At 45.4% G+C, this 27149-nt stretch overlaps 1 protein-coding gene across 3 annotated transcripts in view; it reads right to left on the bottom strand.

The window, feature by feature from the left end:
- WDR3 (WD repeat domain 3) overlaps window positions 1-27149 on the bottom strand; it is a 137151-nt gene that overhangs the window by 52124 nt on the left and 57878 nt on the right. For all 3 annotated transcript variants that reach the window (XM_033941947.1, XM_033941948.1, XM_033941949.1), the window contains 8 exons: window positions 21953-22045; window positions 21732-21833; window positions 21416-21513; window positions 20483-20584; window positions 5750-5980; window positions 3805-3898; window positions 2454-2555; window positions 890-975 (listed from right to left, as the gene is read on the bottom strand). In XM_033941947.1, coding sequence (XP_033797838.1) covers window positions 890-975; window positions 2454-2555; window positions 3805-3898; window positions 5750-5980; window positions 20483-20584; window positions 21416-21513; window positions 21732-21833; window positions 21953-22045 — 908 coding nt within the window. The remainder of the gene's footprint in view (window positions 1-889; window positions 976-2453; window positions 2556-3804; window positions 3899-5749; window positions 5981-20482; window positions 20585-21415; window positions 21514-21731; window positions 21834-21952; window positions 22046-27149) is intronic.

The following is a 27149-nucleotide window of genomic DNA, read 5'->3' as shown; positions in this document are numbered from 1 at the left end:
TTATTTGACTGGATTATTGAACTATAGTTTCTTATATTTACTCTTTTTTGGTAAAGTATTAGAATCCCCAAAATAAAATATTTATTCATATTATCTATTCTTGCTAAATTTGATTTTATTAAGTTTATCTCCAATTTTCTGAGTGTATATTTCAAATACTCATGCTCTTTCTCCTATACCTACACCACTTTTTTCATCTCACTACATATGTATTTTGACAATATATCAAAAGGTACCAAAGCAGACACTCATAAGTAAAAGTAGTCTCTCTCCTCACTGTTTGGACTACAGTCTTACAGCACTATATCAAAAGAAATCACATGATACTACACTTCTCCCTCGGTATTTGTGTGGGTTAGGGGCAGAGCCGGACTGCAAAGTGTGAAAAATCACAAATAACTTTGTGCAAGCTCTGAACCACCCCAGGACCTTACCTGGTGGTCTCTGCCTCCGATCGCCTCCCTCCGTGTGTTTTGTGTGTTTGAGAAGGGCCAGTGCGGGTGCTTCAGTCTCCTCTTTCCCCGCTTTGGTGTCGGGCTGGGGGAGTGAAGAGGCGGCGGCGGGAGGATGCAGGTAAGAGGCGCTTGTCGGGGGCGTTGATAGCCGGGAACTCACGGCAGCCATTCTGATGACGGCTCTGCACGGGGCAGGAGCATAAGAAGATCGCTCCTGCCCCGCTTCACTGCTAGACCACCAGGTAAGGTTCTGGGGAGACTTGGACGGCTTAAAAATAGCCCAAAAATGAAACTAGGTTTTTTGTAGAAAAAGAAAAAATTGCGGATACTGAAACTGCGGATTTGGAGGGAGAAGTGTACTCATAACTGAAAGTGAACATAGGAATGTGTCTTAACCAATCTAATACGTTAACAGAAGGTCTTTCGTTTCAAACCTGTTTTGGGGGTTGTTCTCATCTTTCACCAGCTCAAACTCCCAGAACTTCACACATTTATCAGCTCCACCTGTAACAAAACCCCGCTTAAACAAGGGGGAAAATTTTATTTAAATAAAAATACAGGCTCAACTAGTTTCACTAATTAAACCATGTAAAAATTTATAGTAAATCTGTATGCTAGAAAGATCTTTTTCTTTGACAGTGACTCTGCATTAGTAATCATCACCCAAGAAAAAGATTTATGTTTCATTGTGGAAAATACATTGAAATCTGCTCAGCATGCAACAGTAACCCCCCCCCCCAACAAAACTACAGCATTGGTCTTCTGCTCTATTGCCATTATATTATTAGAGTCTATACCAGTGTGATGCAAACTTTTCAAAGCCGTGGGACACTAAACGTGGGCCGGCGGCTGGAGGGTATCTACAAATATGCAGATGTTGATGTGATGATGTCATGTACGACATCATCATGTAGATGTCCGCGCATGCGCGGATGTGCTCCAGCTGCAGCCCTGAGACTCCTATTGCTGCCGGTGGTGGGGTTCTAGAGAAGGAGAGATGCAAAAAGCAGGAGAGGCACCGGCACCGGTTGACTGCCTATAGGACGTGCCTCTCGTCACAAGAGGCAAATCCTGTAAGCATTCAGCTGGTGCCGGCACCTTTCCGCCTCGGGCGTCTCACGGTACACCTGGAATCTGCTGCGGCACACAGTTTGCAATATACTGGTCTATATGATACCTTTCAGTGACTAGTTCAGTCATATGGAATGCTATACCAGGCCATATGAACGCATGTAGCATTGTTAGGATGTTTAAGAGATTGTTAAAAACCTAATTTTTGTGCAACCAAATTGATAATCTTCTAAGACTCTACACTTCCCCCTCCCTTCTTGAACCCCCAATACCGTACTTTGTCCTATCACACTCTCTGGAAGCATATTCCAGGTATCCACCACCCTTTGGGTAAAGAAAAACTTCCTAGCTTTGGTTCTGAATCTGTCCCCTCTTAACTTTTCCGAATGCGCAAAGGAGAGTGCTTTTGACTTGCGCCTTAGGCAATGTGCCAAGCAGCAATGCGCCCCTAGTGGCCACCTTTATATTCCAGTGGTGTTGGACATCAGCAAAAGGGGTGGGGCAAGCTCTCACACCTCAGGCAGAGAGCAGAGAAACAAACGGGAAGTTCTTGGCTGACAAATTGCTCCCAGCATAGAATGTTGATCCACAAACATTTTGGGTGTTATATGTTATTTTCCATTGCCTACTCTAGTATTTCTATGGTGCTGTAGATATCTGTCTCTCCATTTGGATTCAAAAGTTAAACAAACCACTTTTGAATATTTGGATAAATTTAACCAAAACTGTTCAAATTAATTTTATCTGATTATTACCAAATGGCTATTGACCCCTCCTGGCATCACACCCCTCTTTAGATCATCAGGTTTATTTATGCTGAAGCTCACATGTACTCATATGTTTGCAAAGACTTTTGATCAGTCAGTTGTTACTTGTATTTAGATATGTTTTATTACATGATTTTACAAACTTTACTAAATCAGTTACCTGGTCAGGTGCAAGACATATAGACCATAAGGCTCCATCATGAGCATCGATAGTCTCCAGCAAACTCCCAGATGCCAAATCAAACAGCTGTAGCTTTCCTGTCTGAGGACACAACATTCAGCTGAGAATTACAAACAATTACCATTTCTCTATCAGGTGAAGACCACATCCAATACCTCTTGGAGGTTATATTAGAAGTATCGTATAGGTAAATGGTAGCATGTGCGTGTGTATATGTAGATTGGCTACACATATAAATAGTGATTTCAGAAATCTGCTATTTATCCTTGGAGATCCACATTACATAAAGATTTCAAGGGGGTTTGTTTGGAGGGATAGATAGGGCATGGGTGGGGTGGGTCAAAATATAGACAAGTATTTTCCATTTTACAAGAGCAGATATGCTGGCCAAATATTTTCAACATTGTCTTTTACACTTGTACAACTACCAGCTTGAAGAGTCAGGTGCAAGGGATATCCTTTCTACTTTAAACTGGTAATTACCTCAACCAAGTAAAGACCCCTCCCTCTCCGAACTCCTAATCCCACTGGCAGTTCAGATCCCCTTCCCAATCATCTGATCCCACTTGTCACCAACTGGATTCCAAATAGTGTACTATTGATCCCCAGTGGAAAGGGGAGCAGTTTAGACAGCATGACTTGACTGGCCAGGTGGGGAAGGGGGGTTTATACAGGTAGAGACCTACCTGGAGGGGATGGTTCAGAGAGGAAGTTACTTGCTTCAAGGGAGGCTCAGTGATAAATGGAAGTTGAGAGCAGCAATTTTAAAATTCTGCCCTCTCGAAGCAGAACATATGCAGTTTTTTTTAAAAAAATCACTGCTCTCTAGGGGCATACCTACAAATTGCCAGGGTTTATCTAGATACTTTACAAAAGGTTCCACATTTGCCAGAGCCTTTGTAAAATACAGGGGGAACTGTTATGTCTCATTTCCTCTCTCCATGTTGTAAAATGGGTTTTCACGTGACTCAAATACCATGGCACTCAAATTTCCAAAAGATTTTGTGTTCTTCAAACCAGTGTTTCTCAACTCTGTCCTGGAGTACCCCCTTGCCAGTCAGGTTTTCAGGATATGCGCAATGAATATGCATAGACTTAATTTGCATTAAACTGCCTCCATTATATGCAAATTTCTTTCATGCATATCCATTGTGGATATCCTGAAAACCTGACTGGCAAGGGGGTACTCCAGGACCGAGTTGAGAAACACTTCTCCAAACCATATGATAGTATTTTGGTACTTTGCAAGCTCCCCTCTACCCCCCCCCCCCCTCCACACACACAAAAATTTCAGTGACTGGCTGAGTGCCCCGAGGTTCTTGAAGGGTACCTTTGTTCCGATGATAACTTGTCTGTCTCCTGGTACGAAGAGAGAGCACAGAGCATACTCACAAGACATCGTCCGAATACATTGTAGAGTTGATCTGAGAGAATAAACACGCATTAATTAAGATAAGGCTAGAGAGAAAGCACACTATTGCTTCTGCACCTCACTTTAATGAGAACGGATTTATATTACAGAACTACAAAAGTGATGGTAATATTTTAATAAGTAAATTAACAACCAAAATGTTATTTTACACTTCAAGTAAGCTCTGCGACAACAATCTTTTTTTTAATATCAAGAAACAGTTTCTGCAGATGAGCCACTTTCCCCCTCTTCTACAAAGCCACACTAGCGGCTGCCGCGCGGCAACAGCCCCGAAGCCCTTTAAACCTCTATGGCAGGGGTAGGGAACTCCAGTCCTCGAGAGCCGTATTCCAGTCGGGTTTTCAGGATTTCCCCAATGAATATGCATTGAAAGCAGTGCATGCAAATAGATCTCATGCATATTCATTGGGGAAATCCTGAAAACCCGACTGGAATACGACTCTCGAGGACCGGAGGTCCCTACCCCTGCTCTATGGGCTTCGGGGCTGTTACCGCGTGGCTTTGTAGAAGAAGGGGTTAGTTCTTAAGCATATCCTGATGCTGTATTCACATCTGTAGTTGCTTCAAGCCAACTAGTTCTTCCCAACTCTGACTCTAGGGGCGCGCCTAGCCAGTTGAGTCTTCATGACTGTCACAATGAATACACATGAGATATTTGCACACACTGGACTTGTAGTTTGTTATGGACAGAACTGAAAATGAGCAAAGCAGTCACCGGTGGTTCAGACCTCTGGCTGCAATCCAACTGCTGCACAAGATGCAACAGCAACGAAACTTTCACTTTTTTTCTTTTTAGAGAGATAATACATCTGTATTTACACAAACCCCCTACTAAGGTGCGCTAACCGATTTAGCGCGCGCAAACTGATATACTAACATGCACGCGTTAGCGATTAGCGCGCGCTAAATCGGTTAGCGCACCTTAGTATAAGAGGGGGAAAGTCTCTAGTCTCAAGGCTTATGAGAACAAAATATTTATTTATTTATTTTGATTTATATCCTACCCTCCCAGAAAGCTCAGGGCAGGTAACAGTAGAACAAACACAGATTCAGAGAGCGGGGTAATAGAAGAGCACGGAGGTTATAAAGTAGAGAGAGCTTAGGTACAATATTAAGGCTAACAATTTATTACTGAAGGGAAATATACAAGTATACAGATTCCGTGGCAGTGCATCTAAGGTGAGGTTTACATGTTAGCATACGACTTATCAGGAACCCATCATCTCACAAACAAATCACAGGCAAAGGAGAACCTATGTGTGCTTGCAATATGCAACAGTTATCACCCAAGTCAACAATCTTTATTTGTTTACAAGACCCAGGGGAGATCCACAAACTGACTTCTGTAGTAGGGTCAAAGAGGCTAAAGGAGACAAGACCAATGACTAGGGTCCAGGAAAAGTCATGTTTTCATTGTTGAAGAAAGGGAGGAAATACATTTTTGTAATAACCTACAATAAATGTAGATGCCCACGTTAAGGACCAACCACATGTCCATATTACAATAACAAAAATTCCAACAAGAAAGCCATAATTCACTCACTCTTGTTTAGCAGGAAACCAATATCAAAAAATCTGGAGGCATTTTACACCTACAGCACTAAGAAAAAGACTCAAGTAAAGGTGGATAAAGAAGGCTGAAGACCGGCTTAAATCCTCTTGGAAGAATAAAAGTATAATGTTACTAAAGAAAATCTCTATTTACTAAGAGCAGACAGCTTTTGACAAAAGTCAATCTGTGCATATTTAAATAAGAAATAAAATTCAAACTATTTTGCCTGGACACAAAGGAGAAGACTTTGAATCAGTTCATGAAAGATGTGGTAGAAACAAAAACCCAAACCTGTTCCATATTTTCACTGTTTCAGCAGAAGCAGACAGAACTGCAATATTGTCCGAGCTAAATGACAGCGTCCTCACATCACTGCGGTGGCCCCCAATGGTGATTCTGGCCGTCTTGTTGCAGTCAGGAACCTTTGCCATCGTGTTCAGGGTGTAAGACTCAAGGCAGTTATTCTGAAGCAGTAACGCAATCTTCAGCTCCCCCTTTGAACACATCACCAGGTCAAATGATCTGTGATCAGAATAAAAAAGAGCAAGATTTTACTATATGGGGCAATTCTATAACAGGATATCTGGTTTAGACACCCCATTGCAGTACCGAACATGCCCATTATATAATGGAATATTAGTGTAAATTAGAGGTCTGCACGGGAACGGGGATCGCGGGGGTCTCGCGGGAATCCCCCCTTAACCCACGGGACTCCCACTGGTACCCCCCTCTGGCCCAAGGGACTTCCACGGGGACCCCCCTCTAGCCAACAGGATTCCCACGGGGATGGAAGGCTTTGGAAGCAGGGTTCGTCCATATAATATAATGGACACGTCAGCCTTAGTAAAAGAGGGGGTTTATAAGTTAATTACCTGAACAGAAAACAAAAAAAAGGGTTCCACCAAAGAGATTCCACAAGGAAAACAGCAGCGCAAACACAAAAGAAACTGTGGAATTGATGATCCTGTCAGAAGTAATTGCTGCTTTTTATGGGGACGGGCGGGGATGGAGGTAATTCCTTGCGGGGATGGGTGGGGACGGAAAGGATCCTGACGGGGACGGGTGGGGACGGAAAGGATCCTGACGGGGACGGGTGGGGACGGAGAGGATCCTGGTGGGGACGGGCGGGGATGGATGGGATTTCTGTCCCTATGCAACTCTCTAGTGTAAATCCATTTTAGTGAGTCTAAATTTACATTTACACCAGGTCAATTGCAGAAGTACACAGATACACTTATGTGAGGCATGTGATGGTCATAACTATAAGCTACACGCATAAACTAGTCATACCTAAAACCCTCCCCCTCTTGCAGTTATGTACTATAGCAAATATGTACTATATAGCATCAAGTAGGGCACATATACACATAAGTGCCAATTATCTTGCACCCAATTTTAAAATTGCCCTTTAAGTCACTATTTAGTAGCTTTCAAGTTTATTATAATATTTGATTGATTAATCGCCTATTCCGAGTTCTAAGCGATGTACAAATAGATAAAAATTACAGAGTTAGGGGAAACAAACATAACTAACAAAGGGACTAAAACTACTAAACATAATGTAAACCAACTTATACAAACATAATAAAACACAAGGAAAGGCTAGGAAAGAAATACAATCTGATTAATATAAAGAAAAACAATTAAGGTTAAGAACAATAGAAAAGGGAAGGCGAAAACTCTCAAAAAAATGAAGATAAAATGAAAGTCATATGCAATTCATTTAATCATTGAATGCATCTTTAAAAAGAAAACCCTTGAGTTTGCTCTTGAATTGTTCCAAATTCTTTTCCTCTCTTAAATAAATTGGAAGTGAATTCCATGTTTGAGGAGCTGTAATGGAAAAGATAGATTGCCGCCGTGTGTTAATAATTTTGAGAGAGGGAATGACCAATAAGTATTGGTCATTCGACCTCAATAAGGAGAAATTAGGTTCTTACCTGCTAATTTACTTTCTTTTAGCTTCTCCAGACCAGTAGAGGTTAATCTTTACGAATGGGTATATATCCAATCATGACCAGCAGGTGGAGACTGAAAACAAAACTTTGGGACAGTATATACTATCCTCCCTTCTCTATTTCCCTCAGTCTGCCGAATAGCCAAGCAGAACCAAGAACTGGAAAACAGAAAGAAAACAATACTCCGAACAGGAGTAACAAATAACATACCCAAATGCTGTTGGAAAATGCAGAGGAGAAATACCCGAAGGAAAATGTCCCCACAGCTCGCCAGCTAAGCCAGCCGAGCCACAGCCGCTGTTCTTTAATTCTCCCCGGCCCTAGAAAAATACTAGAACCCGCAGCAAAAAACAAAAACTGCCCGCGAAACAGCCCCAACAATAACAACAACAGACAGGGTGGGGACCTCTACTGGTCTGGAGAAGCTAAAAGAAAGTAAATTAGCAGGTAAGAACCTAATTTCTCCTTCTTTAGCACTCTCCAGACCAGTAGAGGTTAATCTTTACGAATGGGACGTACCAAAGCAGTCCCTCTCTCACGGGCGGGACCCCCGAAAGGCCGATACCAGAACACGCTCACCGAACACCGCGTCCCGACGCGCCTGAACATCTACCCGATAATGTCTAACAAAGGAATGCAAGGAGGACCAAACCGCAGCCTTACAAATATCCACCGGAGGCACGAGCGACGACTCAGCCCAAGAAGCCGCCTGACCCCGAGTGGAATGAGCCTTGAGAAACTCCGGAACCGGCTTCTGACTCAGAAGATAAGCGGAAGCAATCGTCTCCTTGATCCAGCGCGCAATAGTAGCCTTAGAAGCACCAGCCCCCCGACGAGGACCCGCCAGAAGAACAAAGAGATGATCGGAGCTCTGAAATTCCCGGGTCCGCTGCACATAAGCGCGGAGGACCCGACCGACATCCAACTTGCGCAGCTGCCGTTGCTCAGAAGAGCCCTCCCGACTACCCAAGACCGGGAGGACCACCGATTGATTGACATGAAAAGGAGAAACTACTTTCGGCAGAAAAGAAGGAACAGGCCGCAAAACAACCCGCTCCCTCGAAAATTCCAAGAAGGGAGCCCTACAAGAGAAAGCCTGTAGCTCAGAAACCCGCCTAGCGGAAGTAATGGCCACCAAAAAGACCGACTTCAGCGTAAGGTCCTTCAAAGAACAGCCATCCACCGGCTCGAAAGGCGGGCGCACCAAAACCGCGAGAACCAGATTGAGATCCCAAGAGGGAATCGAGGGCCGAATGGGAGGCCTGAGCAACTTGGCTGCCCGAAGAAAGCGAATTACATCAGGAATGGCCGACAAACGCTGACCTGTCACCAGCCCCCGAAAAGCCGACAGGGCCGCCAGTTGAATCCGGAGAGAAGACCAAGCCAGGCCTCTATCCAGGCCATCCTGCAAGAACTCTAGAATGTTAGACAGGGAAGCGTGAAAAGAGACCACTCTCCGCGCCCGGCACCATTCCTCAAAAAGACGCCAAACCCGCACATAAGCCCGAGAGGTAGAAAGCCTCCGGGACCCCAAAAGTGTAGAGATCACCTTATCTGAATATCCCTTCTTACTAAGGCGGCCCCTTTCAAGAGCCAAGCCGTAAGACAAAAGGGAGACGGGTCGAACATGGGAATGGGACCCTGCATCAGAAGATCGCACACGAGAGGCAGAGGAAGAGGATCCGCCACCAGATCCGCATACCACGGACGACGAGGCCAATCCGGAGCCACCAAAACCACCAACCCCGGATGGCGAACAATGCGAAGCAGTACTCTGCCCACTAATGGCCAAGGAGGGAACACATACAACAGTCCCTCCGTTGGCCACGGATGGACCAGAGCATCCAGACCCTCGGCCAGACCGTCCCTGCGACGACTGAAGAAGCGGGGCACTTTGGCGTTGCCACTTGTGGCCATCAGATCCATCAGGGGCTGCCCCCAAGCCTGCACTATCAACTGAAACGCCACGGCGCCGAGACACCACTCTCCTGGATCCAAGAAGTGACGACTGAGGAAGTCCGCCTGAACATTTTCTACCCCGGCAATGTGAGAGGCCGAGAGGTCCAGAAGATGTGACTCCGCCCAAACCATGAGCCGAGCCGCCTCCTGCGCCACCTGAGTGCTCTTGGTGCCCCCCTGACGATTGACATAAGCCACCGCCGTGGCATTGTCCGACAGGACTCTGACCGACTTGCCCAACAAAAGGGAGTGGAAAGCCAACAGCACCAGCCGGACCGCTCTGGTCTCCAACACGTTGATCGACCAGGAGGCCTCCTCCGCGGACCAGGTACCCTGAGCTGAGTGACCCAGACACTGAGCCCCCCAACCCAGGAGACTCGCATCCGTAAGGAGCACCGTCCACTGCGGAAGATCCAGACCCACCCCCTGAACTAGGTGAGGGGTCCGGAGCCACCAACGCAGACTGCAGCGCGCCAAGCCTCGCAGGGGAACCTGAACATCCATCCCGTGCCTCTGGGGAGACCACCTCCGGAGCAGAGCATACTGGAGAGGACGCATGTGGGCACGCGCCCACCTCACCACGTCCAGGGACGCCGCCATCGACCCCAAGACCTGGAGGAAATCTCGCGCCCGAGGACACAGGGACGCCAAAAGCAGGCGAATCTGAGATTGCAATATGCTCACCCGGGCCTCTGGGAGGAAGACCCTCCCCAAGGAGGTGTCGAACAGAACCCCAAGGTACTCCAGACGCTGAGCCGGGACCAACCGGCTCTTGGAAAGGTTGACCACCCAGCCCAGCGACCGGAGAAACTCCACCACCCGAGCCGTAACCCGGGAGCTTTCCTGCAACGACTTTGCCCGAATCAACCAGTCGTCCAGGTAGTGGTGTACCAGGATGCCCTCCGACCGCAAGGCTGCCGCGACGACCACCATCACCTTGGTGAACGTCCAGGGAGCCGTGGCCAGCCCAAAGGGAAGCGCACAGAACTGATAGTGCTGACCCAAGATCGCAAAGCGCAGGAAACGCTGATGAGAGGCCCGAATGGGAACATGCAAGTAGGCCTCCGTCAGATCGAGAGAAGTGAGAAACTCCCCCGGCTGAACCGCCAGAATGACCGACCGCAGAGTTTCCATACGGAAAGAGGGAATCTTGAGAGCCCTGTTGACCCCTTTCAAATCGAGGATGGGCCGAAAGGTCCCCTCCTTCTTGGGCACCACAAAGTAAATGGAGTACCTGCCCGTGCCCCACTCCGGAGGGGGCACTGGAACAACTGCCCTGAGATCTAGCAAGCGCTGAAGGGTCTGGCGAAAAGCCTGCGTCTTCCCAGGAGTCTGACATGGAGAAGCGAGGAAAAAGTCCGGCAGAGAGCGGGTGAACTCCAGGGCATAACCGTCCCGCACCACCTCCAGGACTCACTGATCGGACGTGATCTCGGCCCATTTGGGGAAAAAGTCGCGCAGTCGGGCCCCCACCGGAACCAACGGGGGTGCCGGCAAGGCGTCATTGTGCAGGACGGGAAGCGGGGGAACCGGCGGAGGGATTCCCTGCCCCCCGACGGGCCCCCCGAAAGGGCTGCATGCGCTGGAAGAACCGACCCCGGGAAAACCCCGGAGACTGGAAAGAAGCAGCCCCACGCCCAGGGCGATACTTGCGAAATTCCCGCAAACGCCCCCGGGCCGCACCACCCCGAGACGCAGGGCGGGCATGGACCTCCGGCAGACGGGGCACTTTCGAGTCCGACAGAGTCTGAATCAACTTATCCAATTCCTCCCCAAATAAAAACGACCCCCGAAAGGGAAATTTAGTAAGCTTAGCTTTGGACGCAGCATCCGCCGCCCAAGCGCGCAGCCACAAAACACGCCTTGCGGCCACGCCAAAAGCCATAGACTTAGCCGAGATCCGCACCAAGTCATATAGAGCATCTGAGAGGAATGAGGCAGCCATCTCAATCTTCGCTACCTCCTGATCCACCAGAGACCAGTCATCAGACTCCCGATCCAAGACACGCTCCGCCCACCGAAACACGGCGCGAGTGACCAGGCCCCCACAAATAGCCGCCTGGACCCCAAAAGCAGAAACCTGAAAATTTTGCTTAAGGATGTTCTCCAACTTGCGCTCCTCGGAGTCCCGCAAGGCAGAACCGCCCTCAACAGGCACGGTATGCCGTTTGGAAATTGCCGAGACCACCGCATCAACGACTGGCGAAGCTAACGTAGCCCGATCCCCTTCTGGAATGGGATACAAGCGAGCCATGCTGCGCGCCAGCCGAAACGGCGTCTCCGGCGTTTTCCACTGCTCTAGAATAATATCCCGAATATCCTGATGCATAGGAAAAGAGCGGGAAACGGAACGGATCCCCCGTAACAGAGGGTCCCCCACACGCGGAGTCTCCGGCGGCGCGTCCTCAAAACGCAAAACCGAAGAAACCTGTTGAATAAGGTCAGGCAGCTCATTTCTCTGAAAAAGGCGCACCACGGACGCCTCTTCACTGGAGAACGGGAAACCCGACAACCCGCCGCCAGCTTCCGTCCCCTCCAGAGGGTCCTGGAATTCCTCAGAAGGGTCCAGGTCCTCCTCCAGACCGACACGTTCCTCCGACCACAAATCCTCGTCCCGCGGACGCTTCGACAAGGGAGGCGGCGGAGGGGATGCCACACCAGACGAGAGAGGCAAAGCCGCAGGGAGCGCGGAGGAGACCCCACCCCCCGAAACCCCCTGGGCGCAACCGGGACCCCCAGCCGCCTGAAAATAGGCTCGGCATAATGAAAAAAAGAAATCAGGAGAAAAAACCCCCGAGGGTCCCAAGGGACTCCCTGCCACAGCAGGGGACCCAGCAGAAACCTGCCCCTGCATAGTCAAAACAGGGGGAAGGTCACTTGAGGTGGAAGACAAAATGGAGGGGCCAGACAGAGAAGATGGCGACTTTCCCGCCAAAAAAGCTCCCTCCATAGCCTGTAGCGGCTGAGAAACCTGATCAGATATCAATAGAGTGGATCCGTATACAGTTGGCTAATGGTAGTGTTATTTTACAGCACGATATATGTTACTATGTAATGAACATTGGATGTTTTATGAGACTCCTGATGCAAGCCTATTTGGCCAAAACATGCGCATGTCAAGTCAACATATGGTGTATTAAAGAAATAAAGAATCGAGTGTGAAATTTTGAGTTCACCAGGCTTTTTCTGGACCTTTCCACCACTTTGAGTCTGAATAGAGTGGACCCTGACATCTGATGTGGATTATTGTATGAAACTGTATTGACATTATATGTGGATTTCTAAATGAAACTGCACCATTAATATCTTATGTGGATTGATGTACATATTTTATCTATGTGTTGGATTGAAAAAACACCTGTATCAGGAACATCTTTTCCATAATTTCCTTTTTCTTTTGGTTTCTCCCTTTACCTGTGGTTTTCTTTCGTTTTTGAAGCTTAAGAACTCCACTGATCATCACTTTTAATAGAACAATTTAGAGAGGTAAAAGATTTTTCACATATTTGGATGACTTTTAGCCTGGATAAATGTGCCAAGTCAATCGTCTTTAAAATAAAGTGGAGTAAAATTGAACATATAATGCTAACTGAAGACTGTAACATATAAGGAACTTGAACAGGGGGGTGTACATAAATATTTAAAGGTGGAGGAAAAAAATAATCCAGCACAAAGAAATAAGAAAAGATCAGCAAAAATTATTAAAATGGCTGAAGATAAAAATATCGGTTGCCACTAAAAACTGCCTTAAGAGCATGGAATTTGATTTATGTTGCACTTTCTTACGATACAGTGTTATTTGGCATGATGATGAGAAAAAAAGAGTCAAATATCATCATATAACAACAAGCTTTTATTAGTTATGACAGGGGTTGCCATCCAACATATAACCAATAATTGGAAAAATCACAGAAACCTTAGTTACACATTTTGGTGGAATTCATTATGTCATATATTTTAAATGGAATGAGCAATAGCAGTACAAAGAGGGACATATACTAACTTTATAAAAATATGGGGGCCATTGGCAAAATATTGTGGTGAATAGTCATCTTCTCTTCTCCTTTTCTTTTCTTTTTTAGCACACTAAAGGGGGGAGGGAGTTGGGAATAATTTTACATAATATGTTATAATATGCTATATAATATGGGGGTAATAATAATTAAAAAAAAAGTCTAAAAAGTGTCCTAAATGGCTACTTGGACGATCAAAAAGCCTGATCGTCCAAGTACCTATAACCAAAGCTGGTTTTTAGACGTATCTAAAAACAGCTTAGGCCTTTCCCCTGCTTCTAGACGCACAGAGAGAAAAGAGGTGTGTTTAGAGGAGGGGAAAGGGCAGGCAGTGGGCGGGAGGTGGGCCGACCTACACCTAGGCGTACAACAGGTATAACCAAAATATTTACAGGTTGCCTAGTCAGCAATTAGACCTTTTTGACTTAGACGTAGTTAAACCAGGTCTAAGTGCCGAAAAAGGGGCCGTTGAACTGATGGCCGCTGGCGCCATCAGTTCAGCGGCCTGGCAACCTACCCACCGCAACCATCACAGCAGGAGAGATGCCTCATCTCCCCTACCGCGATGCCATCACTCCTCTACCGGAAATGTTGCGACCCGTGGCAGGAGAGATGCCCTATCTCTCCTGCCGTGGTTCGCGGCAGTTCCGGTAGAGGAGTGATGGCATCGCGGTAGGGGAGATGAGGCATCTCTCCTGCCGCGATCCATCACCCCCCCCTTGCAATTAACATTGGGCCAGGAGAGAGCCCAAGCTCTCCTGGCCCCGGCGACCCTCCCCCACCGCGACTGGCTTGGGCCAGGAGGGAGCCCAAGCCCTCCTGGCCCAGGCGACCCCTTACCCCCACTACATTACGGGCAGGAGGGATCCCAGGCCCTCCTGTCCTCGATGCAACCCCCCTCCCCCCAACGACCGCCCCCTCCCAGAACCCCCGATTGCCCCCCCAGCCGACACATGACCCCCACGACGCCCCCACCCCTCTTCCCCGTACCTTTTTTCCAGTTGGCCGGACAGACGGGTGCCAAACCCGCCTGTCCGGCAGGCAGCCAACAGTAGAATGGGGCCGGATTGGCCCAGCCGTCCCAAAGCCCCACCCACAGGTGGGGTCTAAGGCGCCTGGGCCAATCAGAATAGGCCCGGGAGCATTAGGCCCCTCCTGGGGGCGGGGCCTGAGGCACATGAACCGGGTTGGGCCCATGTGCCTCAGGCCTGGCCCCCAGGAGGGGCCTAAGGCTCCCGGGCCTATTCTGATTGGCCCAGGCGCCTTAGGCCCCACCTATGGGCGGGGCTTTGGGACGGCTGGGCCAATCCGGCCCCATTCTGCCGTTCGCTGCCTGCCAGACAGGCGGGTTTGGCACCCGTCTGTCCGGCCAACTGGAAAAAAGGTACGGGGAAGGGGAAGGGGGGTGGGGGTGGGGGGGTCATGGGGTCGGCCGGGGGGTTGCAGGTCGGCTGGGGGGGGATCGGGGGTTCTGGGGGGTGCAATCATTGGGGGGAGGGGGATTGCGTTGAGGGCAGGAGGGCCTGGGATCTCTCCTGCCCGTAATGTAGTGTGGGCTGGGGGTAGGGGGTCACCTGGGCCAGGAGGGCTTGGGCTCCCTCCTGGCCCAAGCCAGTCGCGGGGGGGGGGGGGTGGTCACTGGGGCCAGGAGAGCTTGGGCTCTCTCCTGGCCCGATGTTAATCATCGGGGCAAGAGGGCTTGGCCTCCCTCTTGCCCCGATATCGTTGGGGGTGCCGCGGTTGGCCGGGGCAAGAGGGCTTGAGCTCCCTCTTGCCCCGATGTTGACGGGAGGGGGGGGGGTCGCGTTTGACATGGCAGGAGGGCTTGGGCCTGCCTGGATGGTTGGGGGGGGATTCTGTAACCGGTGTTGTTTTTGACAGACACCAGTTACAGAATCCAGCTTTTAGGTGAAGGACTGGCTCCTCCTTCACCTAAAAGCCCTTCTGTTGGACGTTTGGAGCTTAGGCATTTTTTTGTTTCATTATGGCTAAAAAGTGTAGACGTCGTGTAGGTATACATGTAGACGTAGTGGAGATTGGGCGTTTAGGCAGAGGAAGGCCATAATCAAAACAAGGACGTTTGTTTTGGTTATGGAAACTTTCCCTGCTTCTGCATTGAACGTTTAAGGACTTAGGCCAAAAGGGGACTTAGACGCTTTTTTTGATTATGCCCCTCCACGTGTATATTCCTATTGAAAATATGATAAAGGATGGGTGGTTGGGGGGGGTTATTGCATCACTAAATTTTTATGTGGTAGATATTAATGTGCTATTGTGGAATAATTTGTATAATATATTATTTTGTGTACTTGCTGTTCAATTTGAAAAAGAATAAAGAATTAAAAAAAAAAAAAAAGATTTATTTTATATACATCCTTTATCAGAATGTAAAGGTAGCTTACAATATATAATTAAACAAATATAATATATGCTGAAAAAATTGTCTCATCAATTGACAAGTTTCCCAAAAAAATTACTCTCTCCTATTTAAGCATAATAACACTGCTGAAAAACTCATGTTTTCACAAAAGGTTACAAAAACCCAAATATGAGATGGTGTTGCAAATTTAATCTGGTAATTAAATCCAAGGAAAAAGCCCAGTACAGTGGTACCTCGGTTTACGAGTGCACCGGTTTGCGAGTGTTTTGCAAGACGAGCAAAACATTAGCAAAATCGGTGCCTCGGAAACCGAGCATGGCTCGATTTACGAGCAACCCCCCCCCCCCCCGCAATCCGGCACCCCCCCCTGCGATCCGGCACCCCCCCTGCCTCGAACCGGCAGCCCCCCGCCACGATCCGACCCTCCCGACACGATCCAACTCCCCCCCCAACACGATCCGATCCTCCCCCCCGACACAATTGGGCACCCCCCCCCGCTTCTTACCCTCATCTGGGCACTCTTGAAGATCGGCCCTCGTCTGCTGGGCCTTGAGCATCTGAGCATGCTCAAGGCCTGCGAGTTCACGTTCTGAACGTGAACGTGAACTCGCAGTCAGATGCTCAAGGCCCTGCAGACGAGGAGTCCGATCTTCTAGAGTGCCCAGATGAGGGTAAGAAGCGGTGGGGGGGGGGGGTGCCCAATTGTGTCGGGGGGATGTCGGATCGTGTCGGGGGGAATGCCCAGTCGTGTCGGGGGGGGGGGGGGGGGTCGGATCGTGTCGGGGGGGGTCGGATCGTGGCAGGGGGGTGCCGGTTCGAGGCAGGGGGGGTGCTGGATCGCAGGGGGGGGGTGCCTGATCGCAGGGGGGGGCCTTCGAGGGGAACAATGCCGGTTCTCGGGGGGGGGGGAGGGAACGCTTCAAAGCGAGTTTCCATTATTTCCTATGGGGAAACTCGCTTTGATAAACGAGCATTTTGGATTACGAGCATGCTCCTGGAACGGATTATACTCATAATCCAAGGTACTACTGTATATGAAAATACTCTTTTTCTGGTAGTTGAAAGTTTTATCACACCCAAAGCTGGAAGATGAAGTAGTACCAATTGAGACCCCTATTGCTTTAATTTCTTTGAAAAATCCAAATCAGTGGTCTTTGCTAATTTTAAGCGAGGGCTGTTTTGGGTCCAAAAGGGATGAAGGAGAGCCAATAAAATATCTTCCTACTTTGGGCCACGACACCAATAACGCTTCTTGACATTCATTCCTACCAGAACATCTGGCCTTGGTCACATATGCAGAACACAGATAAACCCTATGCAAATACAGGACCACAAACTAAAAATCCTAATATAAACAAACTAAACCCTAATATACACAAACTAAACCAGACTCAGCATGCAGTACAACACCGGAGAAAAAGAAACAAATGCATTGCTTCCTAAACAATGCAAAATATAGACAGCAAATGCAAATTCTCAAAACTGGCATATTTCAATCACTAAGTTGATGAAGGGTGGGTGGTTGGGTGGGGGTTATTGCATCACTAGATTTTTATGTGGTAGATATTAATGTGCTATTGTGGTAATAATTTGCATAACATTCTTTTGTGCACTTGCTGTTCAATTTGAAAACGAATAAAGAATTATTAAAAAAAAAAAAATCACTAAGTTGAAAATAAAATCATTTTTCCTACCTCTGTTGTCTGGTGATTTTAGTTTTCTAATCATTTTTTCCCAGTCTCTGGTTGCACTTCTTTCTGACTGTGCTCTTAACTCTGTTTTCAGGGTCTTCTTATGCATTTGCTGTATTTCTCTCCTTCACTTTCTACCCTACATCCATCTGCCCTACATACATGTCGAAGCTGGGGTTTACTATCTCCAAACTAACTTAGGATAGAGACACAAATAATCACCATTTACCTCAAAATGCGCCCTAAATAGAACATTCAAGAGTCTTATGGGACACTGCAAGGCCACCCACACATCACACATACACCCACAGTCTGAAAAAAAGAAGACACAGAAAAAAAGTGGAGAAAAAGCCTCAGTTAAGCTTCATATGGCTTAAAAACTCCACTTGTGTGTCTTCACTATATCAAAAACAGTGGTGAAAAATGAGGCACAGTATCAGCCCCCCCAAAACACCTCACATCCAGCACGTCAAACTATCTCCCACATGAACAGTTTCTTCAGATAAGTGTTTGATTCTCATTCTTTAAAAAAAATCTAAAGAGACATCATATTAACATAATGCCGTTGTACAGATCCATGGTGAGACCCCATCTGGAATACTGTGTACAATTCTGGAGGCCGCATTATCAAAAAGATGTGCGGAGAGTTGAGTCGGTTCAGCGAATGGCCACCAGGATGGTCTCAGGACTCAAGGATCTCCCGTATGAGGAACGACTGGGTAAGTTGCAGCTGTACTCATTCGAGGAACGCAGACATGATCAAGACGTTCAAATATGTCACGGGCCGTATTGAGGTGGAAGAGGATCTCTTTTTCCTTAAAGGACCCACGGCAACAAGAGGGCATCCGTTGAAAATCAGGGGTGGGAAATTTCATGGCGACACCAGAAAATATTTCTTCACCGAAAGGGTGGTTGACCGCTGGAATAATCTTCCACAACAGGTAATTGAGGCCAGCAGCATGCCAGATTTTAAGAAAAGATGGGATTGGCATGTGGGATCTCAAGTTTCAAGTTTAATCGTTCTTGATAAATCGCCTATTTAGATTACTAGGCGATGTACAATAATAATAACATTAATTAATAAAAATAAAACAGATAAATGTTAGTGTTACAAACCAAACAAAAATCTCTTCATGTAGGATCTCTTCAAGGAGGTAGTTAAGGGGTGGGCCATTAATGTGGGTAAACTAGATGGGCCTTGGCCCTTTTCTGCCGTCATTTTCTATGTTTCTCTTAAGCTACTTGAAGCCTAGGTGCTCTGACCAAGATATGTGGCATGATGCAGTATGCACCACTGGTAGAATTTCTTCACTGTATGGCGCCCTGCAAACTTTTTGTCTATGAGCATATTCAGATAATAATTTAAGGGCTCCTTTTACGAAGGTGCGTTAGCGTTTTTAGTGCACGCACCGGATTAGTGGGCGCTAACTGAAAAACTACCGCCTGCTCAAGAGGAGGCGGTAGTGGCTAGCTCCGCGCATTAAGGCCCTAATGCACCTTCGTAAAAGGAGCCCTAAATGTCAAAATTATACTGTTAAATTGCGGACATTTACCTGTTTGGGTATTTTTTGATAGAATTTAGCCTTTAGCCCCAAATTAGTGATTGCTTTGAAGCAAAAATCCCATTATTTTTTGGAAAATACCTACTTCGAAATCATTGACATTAACTTTTAATATTCAGCTTTCTTCAAATTTTCTGCTCCATTCTCAGATCTACCTACTTTTCCATGTCTTCCCTTCCCATCTATCCATATGCACCATCTCCTTTCTCTCTCTCTGCCCTTCCCCTTCCTTCTCTTCCATCCATGTGTATCATTTCCCTCTTTCTTCTCCCCTATTCCCATCTTTTCTTCCATCTCTCTTCTGGTGACTGGTGCCAGTTCGTTGGGGGGAGATGTCAGGGAGGGCCATCATTGGCGGGGGGAAGGCCTTTTTCTTTTTTAATGGGGGAGATATTGTGCATGTGTAACACACTACAGCATCTGTGTCCATTTAAAAAAAAAAAAAAAGGTTTTCTGGTTTCCTGCTCCGAACAGCTGAGTGGAAGAAGGCTTCCCCTGTCGGCTCTGCGGATGTGTGAAAGTTGCTCTAACAACGATCAATCAGACAAGAGAGACAGGAATTACGACGAACCTCCGCACGAATCATTTGCATGCAAAATTTTGAGTGCATCGATAGCTCTTTTAGAATCGGCAAAAAATTGGATTGGAGTGGACCCACGCAGTCTTACCAATCCTGTGTTAGTGCATCTAGCTCAGAGTTTCAAAAAGTAGCTTGAGACCTGGATTGGCCACTTTTGGAAATAGGATAGTGGGCTACTTGCATTCTTGGTATGACCTGACAGAATAACCCTTAAGTTCTTCCTCTTTCCTTCGTGCTAAGACCATTCCTATTGCTGAGCCCATTATTTCTAACCACTTGGACTTCTTTGTTGCCAGCTTTATGTTCCAATCACTCATGACCAGAATGCGAAAGTTGGGAATATATCTTGTTTGAATGTTCTGTCCATTTCAGTTTGTACTTTTTAGAACTGATCAACTTTGTCCTCTTCTGCATCCGTTGTTGGCACTTATAGTTGAATAGTAGTTATACTAATGGGGGTTTGTTGAAGACGAATAGAAATTAAGCATTCACTGACTGCATTTATTGCATTACAGTTCTTAAAAGTTTCTGTAGATACAATCCTGCCACAATTTACCCAAACACCACCAAGCATTCAACACCAAGCCCAGATCTTCTGCATTACTATTGTACCCAATCACACCCTTCAACAATGTGCCCACCCCAATTCATCATATTCCTAGCAAGCTGTGCAGACTCCTACAGCATTGTTTTCAAACTGGTCCTGGTGTACACCTTACAACACAGGTGGTATGCAAGCAAATCTCTCTTGTACATATTTATTGCTGATACCCTGAAAACCCAACTGTTTAGGGGATGTTACAAGACCAGCTTGCAAAACACTTCTTTATAGCACAAAGCACTATAACTGCAGAGGGAAAACGAAAACATAAATTTCTCACTTGACTTTGGAAGAAGCTTTGATTTTAATAAGCCTCTGTATCTCATCTTGAAGAGTTATTTCTACATCAGGCTCCGTTTCATTGTCTTCCACATTAGATTTCCTGGAAAAAGAAGCCAGATAATAAAATTACAGAGATATATTGGCTGCCTATACATACATAATAAGGAAATGCAAACTATAAACAGACTAGAATCTTTGTTGTAAAAGTGCAAGGCCTGGCCTTTGGAATATTATCATACTTGCATATTATCATAGAAAATATTATTTTCTTATCCTAGGTTTTAATCTTGAGAGGTGAGAGTTTGACTCAGCAGTTTCCTTTGGCCTGTCAGCTCAATCATAACCATATTTCATTAGACTGTAATGTCATAAGCCTTAGTGCATGCCTAACCATGGCATTTTTCCCCTCTTTTATTATATTTCCCTGCCAGATCATTTAGCCTAATCACTGACCTGACAGTTCTCAACTAGGAGCCAACCCACAGAGCAGAACACACAAGCCAGAAAACCAAGCTCAGTTCTCTCTGCATGGAATGTGCAGCAGCACTGCCTCTGAGAAAGCTCGAGATTTTTCCAGACTTCGTTCCTTTCATCTAGTTGCCCTGTATGCCTGGAATAAACTGCCTGAGTTTGTCCACCACACCCTTTCCCTTACTTTGTTTAAAAGCATACTGAAAACCCACCTTTTTGATGTAGCCTTCAATCCATAACTCTACTCCCCACTGACCTAGCCAGAAGATTACCCATTCCCCCTAACTGTATCCATAGAATCCTGTTTTTTCTCTGTCTGGTTTGTTTAGACTGTAAGCTCTTTCAAGCAGTGACTGTCTCCTTCATGACTATGTACAGCGTTGTATATATCTGGTAGTGCTATAGAAATAATTAATAGTAATAGTAGTAGTAGATTTTATTAGATTTAAAGTGAACTTACTTTGCCTTTTTCTTTGCTTTCTTCATTTTCTTTTCCATTTTCTTGTTTATTTCATCCTCACTGAAGATACAAAATACTTCCAGAACAGCATCTGTTCCCTTATAAAATAAGCCAGATAATCTTTATGCACATTACCACTGGATAGTTGTTATGTGAAAATAGCTAGCAACCTGCCCAAAGTGACCAAAGACTTCAACACACAGATTTAATCATCCGCTAATGAAATACCAGGCCACATGAAACATCCCTCCTGGCAGACAGACCCAAGGTTCTAAAAGACATTCAGTCAAGCCAGCTGGGAGAATGGGTAACTCACATGGCAAGCCAGAATCCTTCCTGTATGGTCCACTCTCAGGGAAACAACTCTATCCCTTCCCTCTCGCATAATGGAACCAGCTTTGTGACATTTCAAGATGCGCTGGCAAAGAAAGAAGAAAATTATGGTGATACATAATTACTGCAGACAGGCTTCTGAGGTTCCCCTAAATGTCTGCAATACTCAGAGCAGATAGTGCTATGAAAGATCTATAATGTTACCTCTTCAGGACTCTCCTCTGACTCTTCAGTGTTCTCCTCGTTGCTAGGTAGGCCTTTGTATTTTTTAAATTTTGGCTCTTCTGGGTCGTTTGTCTTTTGAAGTAAATATAATATTAAAATTAGTTGTATCCCCACTGACAAATAAAAAAAATTTCACACACAATCCAGCAACATTTTAATAGATCTCTTCATCTGATGTAATGCTGTGATGGGAAGATTAGGTACTTATCTTGATAATCTTCTTTCTAATAAATAGGCACATCATTCTTGAATACTCGGGTAGTCAATCCCTCCTTGTAAGATTCTGTGTAGAGAGCATCATGAGAATTTTTTCACTCCACCTCCCATCACTCTAGGTTGTCCTGTAATTCCTCAGTTCATATCAAAGCAGACAGTCAGCCCTAGAAATGAAACATAAGAGGGAGGGGTATGGGGTCATGAACATTTAACTACATAATGAAGTGGAATGAACAAGCCACCTTACCTGAGTGCAAGCTGAACCAACAGTCTGAATTCTGAAAAAAAATACTCCACGGTCTCTTCCCATTAGCAATTACCCATCCCCACCATCCCTGACTGTACTGGACAAGGGACAGAAAAAAAGAATCCGGTAATATGAACATGTGTGAGACCACAAGAAGGCTAATGAACATCTGACAGGGCAGGCTTCAGGGAAGATGTGCCTATTTACTAGAAAGATTATTGCGGTAAGCACCTAATCTCCCCTTCTAATACAACAAGATACTCATTCTTGAACATTCAGGATGTATCAAAGTAGTCCCTGGAACCTAGAGCAGGACAGATGAGTCTGCTGCAAGTACTGAAGACCCAAATATGGTATTGAATTTTGCTGCTATGTCCACCCTATAAAACTTTATTAAAATATGGAGGGAGGACCATGTGGCCAAGCTACAGATTTCCTTGGTGAAAACTAATCTAGACTCCACCCAGGGGGAAGCCACACTTCTAATAGAATGCGCCTTTAATGATACGGGAAGACACTTCCTGCTGAAGAAATGATCATATGAATCCTTCCTGAAATGGTCGCTTTTGAAGCTGATCGCCCCTGTAGGCAGCCGCAGCTAGCACAAAGGGATGATCCAACCACTGGAACTCCCGTCACTTCCAGAGAACGAAATAATACCCTGCAAATGCCCTACATTCTCAAAACGTCATCACTCTACTTGGACCTCAAAGGTGTAAATGCAGCCAACTAAACTTCCTGGTTAGTGCAAAAATTGGATACTATCTACAACAAGAAAGCTAGCACAGTATGCAGTATTATTCCAGACTCCAAAACTTTTGTCTCTGGCTAGAAGAAAAAGAAGTATCATGGCTGTCTGGCACACAAGAGGGTACAAAAAGCATGGAGGCCAATTTCCTGAGGGAGCTGAACTGGCAAATTGAGCAAGAGAAGAATTGCAGGAAACGCACAGAGGGATTAGTCCATTCCATCCAGGAGAAAAGCCACCATTAATAGACAATGAGGAGAAGATTGTCTAGAACAAAAAGGTGATTTATGATTAAAATATGTATGCCAAGTTCTTTCCTAGGGCTAAATATTCTCGGTCCACTGATAGAGAGACAGAGAATTAGAATCTCTGGCTGAGGTATATAGTACAGTGCAACTTGAGTGACTCAGCAACAAGGAAAAATTCAAATGAGGTACACTTGAGCACAGAAATTTCTGTGTGCGTAAGCAAAAGTGAAAGAAATGTTAAGAGACCTGTATGGAAAACCCAGTAGGAACAGGTTTTAATGTGCATACTGACTGCAGAATGCATAAGCATCTAATTGTAGTCATATAGAAGAAACCATCAGTCCAGAGACTAGGACTGAGATAAACTGAAGCAAAAAAAACAAAAACAACAACATCCTAAAAAGGATGTAGTGGCCTCTTCCTCCCCTACAGCCACTCCCAAACCTCCTGGCTTTTTGGAATCAAAAGGAGATGGAGTAAAAAGTTTTGGGGGAATGTTCATGAACAAACAGGTGTATGGAAAATAGTTGAAGTAAATGGATGCCTTCTGGAAGGTACTGTATAAACATTGATGGTATAGTGAAAGACATGTTTCAAGAAAAACTTGATTGGTTCTGCTTCGAAAATAAAGCAGTAGTAGGAATCTAACTTGCAGGTTTTACAACCCTGTTATATCTCATCATATCCTTATATTCATGTATATTAGCAGCAGGAAAAATAACCACCTTACAGGCTCAACACTGCATGGTGGCATCCTGAAGTAATTGTAGCTTGATTGATGAATGGCAATTGATGTTATTCTTACTGAAAAACATGTGGAGGAATCTAACTTTACAGACTCTCCACCCATGTTAGATTCCCTTCTCAGTGGAGTAGAGTCCAGGCAGTTGGGAAAAAACACCTTAAAGGGTCTACACCCATGGTGGATTTCCTACTAATGTGAGTTTGCACAGCGGAGCTCATAGGAATATGAAGTATAAATGCCGCTGAAAATCAAGAAATTTGAGATTGAATGCGGGTCGCGACCAACTGGTTATGTTTATTTTTGCAGTTAATATGAGAGACCAATGTTGATAGTATAGTAAAGGCAAGCTTCGATGGATCTAGAATAATTGAGCAGAATCATGAACAAGTCCCACTGAATCAGTTCAAGGCCTCTAGCACATTTGCCGCTCTTTCAGAGGCTGCCCAGAACCAGAAGGCGTAGAAGGAGAATGTCTCTGCTGTGAAAGAGGTTGTTTAGTAGATCTCTTTAAAGAATAAGACTTGGGGCCTCTTCTATCAAACTACACTAGCAGTTTTTAGTGCAGAGAGCCACGCTGAATGGCCCCCGCTGCTCCTGACACTCATAGGAACTCTAGCGCAGTTTGATAGAAGAGGACCTTAGACTTTTCTTTATTTAAATTATTCCAAATCTGCTCATGTTGAGCTAACTTTTGTGCATCAACCTCGATGGGCTCACCAAAAAGCTCCTTCCCTAGTCATGGAATACTGGCTAATCTTTTTTGAAGATTGAGCTCTATATCAGAGTCTAAGCCAAGCTAGGTGTCTCATAGCTACTGACATAGTGGACGCTCTGGAAGACAGTTGAAAAGCATCAGAGAGTGATCTTGGAAGATACGTTGCAGTCTGCGAGAGAGTATGTATAGTCCACTGAAGTTCCAGAAGATGCTCTGAAGGAATGTATTGCTCGAAATCAGTCAACAATTGAACATGTTGTTGAAGATACAAAGACATGTAGAAAGTGTAATTAAGAATTCTGCTCAGCAGCATAGATTTTTGATAAAGGCGACATCCAAACTTGTCCATGGTACGGCCTTCATGTCCCAGAGTCAATGAGGCATGCACTCTGGTAGGAAAATATTTTTTGAGGGTTGTCCACTAATAATGAATGATGAGGAAGTTGTGGATTATCAAAACCTGAAGTAGAGAAAATTCTGTAAAGTGAATTCATCTTTCCCAGAGCAGCCTTGACAGATAAAGGCATCTCCCATTTTTGAAAAGGATTTGTTTAAACAGTTCATGCAAAGTTGTGGACTATCAAATCCTGAAGTAGAGAAAATTCTGTAAAGCTAATTCATCTTTCCCAGAGCAGCCTTGACAGATAAAAGCATCTACCAATTTTTGAAAAGGATTTGTTTAAACAGTTCATGCAAAGTTGGGGACTATCAAATCCTGAAGTAGAGAAAATTCTGTAAAGCTAATTCATCTTTCCCAGAGCAGCCTTGACAGATAAAAGCATCTAACAATTTTTGAAAAGTTCATGCAACGGCAGTTTGAAGAGATCTTTGGAAGGTCCACGTAAGTTCAATATATTGTGTTCAGCATTAAATGAGGCATCAGCCTCCACTGAAAGAGACAAATCCTTGCATAATTGGTTAATATAAGTGGCAAAGGAGAATTCTTCAGGAGAAGACCTTCTTTTGCACCAGCAGACTCAGGTTCAGAAAGGGAAACACCACACTCCGAGTCAGACTTAAAATCCGAGAAAAACTTCTGTGAAAAAATGTCTAGAAGAAGTTCTGCAACGTTTTTGGTACTGGTCTAATGAAGAGGCAGAAGTGGATCGATGAAGTTCCTGATGTCTCTTCAAAAGAGGAGGTCAAGTGGAAGAGGAACTCCAATGTCTTAGCCTGGAACGCCTCACAAAAGAAGAGGACTTATGGCCCGAAGTAGCAGCTCTAGGTCTCGAACGAGAGCATTGTTGAGAAGTAGTACAACTTCAATACAAAGAACCATGCCTGGAGAAAGATCAGCACTGAGAGGTAGAACCATGACACCTCATAGAAGATCCCTGAGCAGTATTTTGTTGCTCCAATGGATCAGTGTTATCGGTACCTTGATGCTTCACAGTGGTATGAGCAGGATGGGCTAGTACCAAGGGAGTTGAGTGTAGGACATGCATGCAATGCGACCTAAAAACAGTGGCAATCTCCCTGTGAAATAATTCATCAAGCTTCTCTCAAAAAGAATGCACCAGTAGCAATTGCTCAACAGCCAGTACTGTCAGTGCAGCAGGCTGTTTCGGTGTGGGTGACCTGGCAGAAGACGTACCCCATATGGGAAAAACAACTTGCAGCTCAGCAGAATGATGACATCGTCTTTTGATCTGCATCAAGAGACTCGAGGCCTGTGATGCCTGCCAAGCAGCATGCACCAGTACTGAAGGCTCACCAGCCAGTACTATCGGTGCAGCAGGTTGTCTCGGAGAGGGTGACCTCGAAGAGGATGCACACCTAGGAGAAGAGACAACCTACAGATGCGGTCGATGCGTGGTCTGCATCAAGAGACTTGATGCTGTAGCTTAACATGCCAATGTAATTTAGAATGTTCTCTGTAATGTCGCTGTCTGTATACAGTCTCTTCCCCTGTAAACCGCTTTGAACTATTTGTGGCATGGCGATATATAAAAATACAATTATTATTAGTTATTATTGTGAATACCATGGAAACTTGATATGGCACTACAGGAATGCAGTGCCTTTACTCTTTTTTAAAATCTTTATTCATTTTCTTATGTTACAACAAGTGTTTCAATAAACTCATTAGAAATTTGAATATACACACTTGATTAACTCATATATTAATATCAAATTTAACATTTCATTAGAAATTTAATATTATATAAAGTTATAATATTATGCAAGAAATCAAAATTTATATAATTCTTATTAGATATAATAATCCCCTTTCCCTCCCTCCCTCCCTCCCAATCAT

This window comes from Geotrypetes seraphini, chromosome 4 (genome assembly GCF_902459505.1).
Source record: "Geotrypetes seraphini chromosome 4, aGeoSer1.1, whole genome shotgun sequence".
Classification (NCBI taxonomy): Eukaryota; Metazoa; Chordata; class Amphibia; order Gymnophiona; family Dermophiidae; genus Geotrypetes; species Geotrypetes seraphini.
This window is presented reverse-complemented; position numbering and strand designations above follow the sequence as displayed.